Below are 6261 nucleotides of genomic sequence, written 5' to 3'. Positions count from 1 at the left end.
CGCTCCACACGCACGTCCTCTTCCTTGTGGCTCAACTGCAGGTTATGCAGTGAGGAAAGATTTTGGTGCCGTTGCACCCATCGCTCAAAGAGCGCTTCGTTGTCTGTAGTGCTTTCGCCAGCGGCGGGCACTACAGGTATTGTCCGCATTGCAAGTACACGAGAGCCACCTCGTTGTGCCCTCAGACAAATGCGATAAGTTCCAACGGAATTTCTTGTGGGACCAAGAAACGAACTCGAAGAGCTTTCTGTGTGGCAAGTTCATCATCCGTTCTGGCCGGGGGTCCGATGATGTGGACGCGTAACGATCGAGTTACCGCGTCCTTCGCTTCCAAAGCGGAATCTGCACGGCGGAAGTCATATTCCACACGAGGGTCAATGACCGACCGTGGATGAGCACGCTATAGAGCCGTCTTACGGGTAGCTTCAAGCTGCCGCCTCTGTTCCCCGTCGAGGTTATTGGTGATCACACCACGTGCTCCGTTCAGTTGACGAGAAGTCAGGGAACGGACATGGGGTCCGCAAGATACGAGCAGGGCTCGTATCGCGCCGCTGGCGCAGCTCGTCTTCCTCGGCATCCCATGCGGGAAAAGCTCATAGTCGACAACATCCTCAACGAGGCCACTCGGCACTGAAAGGGCGCGGCACTGAAAGCCAGCGCGGAATGCGTCGTTTGTGCTCATCGATCCTAAGATATACACCCCTCGGTGCTGTGTACGCGCTGTCCGACGTCGCACCGAATGCGAGAGATGAATTTGGGCTCTGCCCATGCTTGCCGTCAGAACCGGCGAGACTTGGAGATTTTGGTGTCATTGACACAGGGCTCATCGAGCAAGGAAGTTATTTGCTCCAACAATTGGAGTTGCATTGTCTAACAGACACGCGAGCCTCGTTGAGGCAATGATTGATTGGAACTGTAAATGTTCTCAATCTTAATGGGGGAGGGTGTAGGGGGTTACACGAACCCTAATAACCGGGGTGTCTGCGTGTCACACGAGATGTGCATAATGTGACCACACACCCAAACAAGAATACGGTAGGGGGCTAGGTAGCCAGTAGTATTTAGATTTTACTTTACATAGTTAGTATATTTAGGAGAATCTAAACTATCAACATTTGGATAAAAATAGTCAGTTTCGATTTTGAACAAAAGTGTTCGTTTGCCTTGGTAAGGCTTTACAGTACTTTTAGAGGCAGCGGATTGCGATCCGCTGCACTAATACTTGGTTCTTGTAGAGATCGAAGGTCGGTGACCTAAAGACGCTTCCTCAAGCGCGAAGCTACGGCAGCCCCGCTGCATTTTGGTTCTGACGAATCCCACTTAAGAAATGTTTTCTTAGGAAACATAGAATCTCAAAAAGTTAAAGGCATTTGATTATACAACCCCACGTCACACGGTAATTTACGACATTGGCTCATCCCAGTCTGTTAACCACATAATATGGTGCAATTTATGCCGAAGTGGCACCTTCCCACACATCACAATTAATAGAATTCGAATTGTGTTTAAGAGCGATAGGTATACGAGCTGTTAAAAAAGAGCCCGATGAGAGCACCTATATTGGCTCTATCAAACTCGTTTGAGCCATTTAACATTTTCTATGGCAGTTCGACCAATGTCATGGGTGCCGTGGAGCTGCCGTAGCTCTATCGCTTTGCCGACCTTCATTTTAAACTTAAAACCGGTACGAGTGTAGCAAGTGTTAGAAGAACGGCTTACAGCATACGTTGCGCGATCGAATCTCCGGACCATAGGACGACGTGATTGCGCACACGATGACGCGTCATGATTGCTCCCAGAATAACGCCATAGGAAAGGCTTAGAGGTAGCTTGGAGTAGCGAACTAAGGACCTCAATATACTCACTTCATCTTTTTTAACAATTAGTATTGTCGAGCTTGAAGGCAGCTATGTAGCGATAATTACACTAAAAAGTTTATTTATGTCTAATCGACTCGGCAAGTGCATCTAACTTTTCAGCACTTGTCTTGTGTACCCAACTAAAGCGGGAAATTAGCCCTTGCATGAAATTTATACTATTATGAATAGCTTTCATAAAATTTTGCAATGTAATTTCCATTATTATTTATCTAACTCAAAGAAAATCAAAACTAAGAAAAATCTATCTATCATCGTAATGAAGTGATCGTACAAAAGTTTATAGATTGAGACGCAACGACTTACCCACGTGATTTCTGCGAGGCTGTTTAGTCACCGTTATGTGTACGGGATGGAATTGTTTTACATTGGTGGCGGGAATAGGAACGGAACTAGACGAGGCGCTGCTTCTTTGCAATTGTGGCTGCTGATGTGCAATCTTCGACTCGCTATTATTCGAACATTCCATGCAGCGACATAGTGGTGTACAAGCAATACCATTTTGAAAACACTCGCAGTATTTTTTTGAGCATTTCGATTTTTTGCAACGACATCCACGCATCACGACTGCACTTGATTTCTGAAAAATAACTTTAATGATTAGAACTAATAAAAGAGTCGGCAAGCATGATACGCAGTACCTGCGGTAAAAGGTGAAGAAAGCCCAACGATCTCGTATCTTGAGACAGTGACGCGAAGGAGAAAGCGCGTGGATCGTTGCTTAAATAATTTTGAATGGCCTCAACACGTTCAGTCTGATGCTTGCGTCCATTCTTGCAGGAAAAGCATGTGCAACCAGTGTGACAAAAGCCTCTGGAGCTGAAGCACATGCAGTACATTTTTAAGCAACCAGTTTTGCATCCGCAGCACATAGACGAAGATACACTGGATGTGTGGATCTGCTGGGCATGACGCTGCAATACTCGTTGACGCTTAATCTCTCTGGGTGTTTCCGGTATGTCTGGTAGGTTTGTTGCACTCACGACTGACATTGAGCCGTCTTTGGAATCAATACACTTCTCAGTAACGTCTGAGTGTTTTATCTGCGGCAAATTAAACAAATTGGCCGCCTCTAGATCTGTAAGACAAACTGGCAGCACGAATTTTGGACCATAGCGCTTTTCTAATAATGCAAGCATCATATCCATCCAAGCCAAATTCTCACTATCTTGTTCTGTAAATTGAACCTTAAGCTTCTTCAACTCCTCCACTTCGTCACTCGCCGAGGCGACCGGACGTTTAAGACCCACCATCATCTTATCGCTGGTTTCCGAAGTCTTTGCAGTCACAACCTGTCCGAGTGCTTTCTTGATAACGGGTCCGTTTGCAAGTGTTTGATTCGTTTTATTCAGCATTGACCGTCTCACAACATTCACTTCTGGTCGAGGTCGGTTGCTGTCGATGCTATGCAGTACACGACGAAGTTGAGGAGCTAAACTTTTCACTTCCTCTGTCTTTAAAGCAGATTGAGATGCAGATTCAAGCGCCTCAATCGGTTCCCTATTTTCTTGCATATGTGATGAGACTAGAGTTGAAGGCACAGAGTGTCGACTCATTGATTTGCGCGCGACCAGGGAGTTCAGGAACTGATCCTCATTTTGAGATTTTCAAACTTCCACTTGCCGCGAAAGTTAGGTTGGCTCGGATTGGTGGAAATAAAGTGCTTTGAAAGATAAAATTAAATTATCCGCTACTTAAAACTTTCTACCATTAACTATCATCCTTCAGTGCCGCGCATACGCAATCGCTTCCACGTGTTCTCGCGCACAGCATTCTGTAAGAGATCATAAATTTGATTGCAACCTTCAGAAGCCACCTTCATCAGACTTTCAAACAATTCGAGAGGTAATTTGCACTCCATCTGTAACAGATTCATTTTCTGTGTGCGCGGATTTAAAGCAATCACCATCTGCGGCGAACGGGCGATTTCCTCCGCGTAATTCAAATCTGATAAACACAACATGATAATGAGCTCATCATACTTACCAAATTATTGATTTTACGTACCGCACAGCATAGTCTGCTGTAAATATCCAGCTGAGGATGCCACTACAAAGTCATTAAGAGCAATACCCGCGTCAATAAGCGCCAGAGTAATGGCATTTATGCTAGCTGGCAGCTCTCCGCCATCAGCGTGCAGCACTTGTAGAAAAATGTCGATTTGAGAGCGAGGATACAACTGAGTCTGGATACAAGCCTCAAAGATCTGTTTAACAGCTAGCGACATTTCAAGCTTTTTTCGATCACCAATGCGCTGTGGTTTTCGCTCTGATGTCGCAAAAGCCGCTTGTGTAAATTCACAATTGATTGTCGCGCGCGGCTGTGTGTTACTTGCTACATTTCCTGAGCCAGTTCCGACAGCTGCTGAACCACTATTTACAGAGCCTGCCGCCGCCGTACGTAGCTCACGGGGTCCATAAACGACAGCCACAACTTTGGTGTTGCCTTGTTCATAGTATGAAGACCCGTCTACGCGGGAGAAGAGACCAAAGCGTGTACGAATGCGGCGCACTTCCTCACTTCGACGACCATCTACGCGGAGACCTGCGACGGAAATGAAGTCGCCACCAGTTAAACCGCCTAGTACACTCGCGGTACCTGCCTTGGCTGCCATCCAGCGATTATTTAGTATTCGTCGAAATATACCTTGAAATTGCTTCTTAAGTTTAAGAAAAGGTAGCTTTATATACCAATCATAGGGCAGCATGACAGATAGTAGGTATCTATCCTCTTAGAGTCTGCGTCGACAGACGAATAGTTTGCGCTTCAGAGACTCTTAAATAACTAACGCTGTTAAAATACTCTGCAAATTCAAAATTCATAAGACTATACAGGAACGATATATACGCGTTATGCTGTTTCTCATAATTAGAGTGTTTCCGTTGTTAATGTGCATTGTGCAGCCTCGGAGTTCTCCTTTAAGAAGCTCCGAAATCTTCAAAAATGCTGATAACAACTATTTACCATTATCCGAGTGTGTTTTAAAGTTTGCACAAATGTATTGTATTGCAGTTATTGCGTTTGTGCCAAATGTTTAAGCAAGACCACAGTGCTTGCCCCGTTACAATATCGAAGAGATGATACTTCAATTAGGAAACTTCATAGGACACGTCGACTACTTGCCTTTCCGTAGTGCACTAATCAAGTGCCCGATCGTGACTCGCGGGCTGAATGTGGAGTGATACGTAACCCACTGAGTGCTGCTCAAGTATTGGAGCAGATGCTGCGTGCCAGGAGTGGCATGGTAGGCCAAGGGCCGAGGCATCGAGGGCAAGGCCCCAGTAATGCGCGTGGAGTGTCATGAGCACTGCTCACGTTTCGAGGCATTTGCTGTATGCCACGAGTGACATGGCCGGACGAGGTCCGAGGCATCAAGGGCGAGTACCATTGTGATGCGCGTGGGGTGGCACGTAATCCACTGAGCACTGCTCACGTTTTGAAGCGGATGCTGCATGCCAAGAGTGACTTGGTCGGACGAGGTCCGAGGAATTTTGGGCAAGCCCTTCTGATGCGCGTGGAGTGGCACGTTATCCACTGGACAATAACTGCGGATATAGCAGCTCTTTATCGGATCTTGATAATAACATCAAGGCTCCGATGGAGGAGGGAGTGGGGACACTGGACGACGCGGTCTCGATGAGACGGCGAAGCCATATGTTATCTGCAAGACACAGGGCGTCGAGTCTAATCCGAAGTGTTTCTACCGATAGCGCATAGCTATATACCCTTGTCAACAGTATGACGGGAGAGGAAGACGGCGACGTCACCCTCTAGGCTATTCCGGCGGTGGATGCTCTTCTCGAGCTGGACGGGATGTCCTTCGAAGGGTTTGGCGGTGCCTTGAAGGCAGGCAATTTAACCGATTATATATAAGATATATAAGACCGAACGCCGTCGCTTCTGAATGAAGCCGTCCTGGAGAACACCCAGAGGGTGCTGAACGCTCAAAGTGGATCATCGATCCTGAAGAACCCCTCGGATCCGTACGATCCTTTTTGGTAAAGGAATTTCAAGACATCGTCTCCAAAGACCCGTTATCGGTCCTTCCTCCGGATCGAGGCGTTCGGCTTCCGAACACAAAACGTGGGTGCTGAATGGGGAGACTTTCTCTCACGCACCATTCCAGCGTCGTGCTTTGCACGGGAAAAGGCGCCAATGATGTCGCACTGCTCCTTGTCAGAGGCCATTGGTGTGTTACGCAGTATTTGGTTCCCGGAACCAGGTTAATCGCATGATGCACAGCAAGTGGCGTATCGCTCACTATTACAATAAGCTAAACGTTGCCACCATTCCGGCACAGACGCTGGTTCCCTAGAAAGAATAATCTCCAGAGCAATATGGTTAGATGTACAAAGTACAGTGCACTCAAATTTGGTCGATGGGA

At 46.8% G+C, this 6261-nt stretch overlaps 2 protein-coding genes across 2 annotated transcripts; both read right to left on the bottom strand.

Moving 5' to 3' along the window:
- Positions 1-2157: 2157 nt before the first annotated feature.
- PHALS_10839 (Metallothionein-like protein) lies at positions 2158-3391 on the bottom strand (the record flags this gene model as incomplete). Its single annotated transcript, XM_024726334.1, has 2 exons — positions 2158-2457; positions 2519-3391. 2 exons carry the CDS (start codon positions 3389-3391, stop codon positions 2158-2160), a joined length of 1173 nt encoding a protein of 390 aa, XP_024577022.1.
- Positions 3392-3594: 203 nt separating this feature from the next.
- PHALS_10838 (exosome complex component rrp41) lies at positions 3595-4491 on the bottom strand (the record flags this gene model as incomplete). The annotated part of the gene is made up of 2 exons (XM_024726333.1): positions 3595-3824; positions 3885-4491. The coding sequence occupies 2 exons, from the start codon at positions 4489-4491 to the stop codon at positions 3595-3597; spliced, it is 837 nt and encodes a 278-aa protein (XP_024577021.1).
- Positions 4492-6261: the final 1770 nt, after the last annotated feature.

Source organism: Plasmopara halstedii (assembly GCF_900000015.1).
Source record: "Plasmopara halstedii genome assembly, contig: Scaffold_525, whole genome shotgun sequence".
NCBI classification, from domain to species: Eukaryota; Oomycota; class Peronosporomycetes; order Peronosporales; family Peronosporaceae; genus Plasmopara; species Plasmopara halstedii.
Note: the sequence above shows the minus strand (reverse complement) of the source record. Positions and strands in the feature narration are given on the sequence as shown.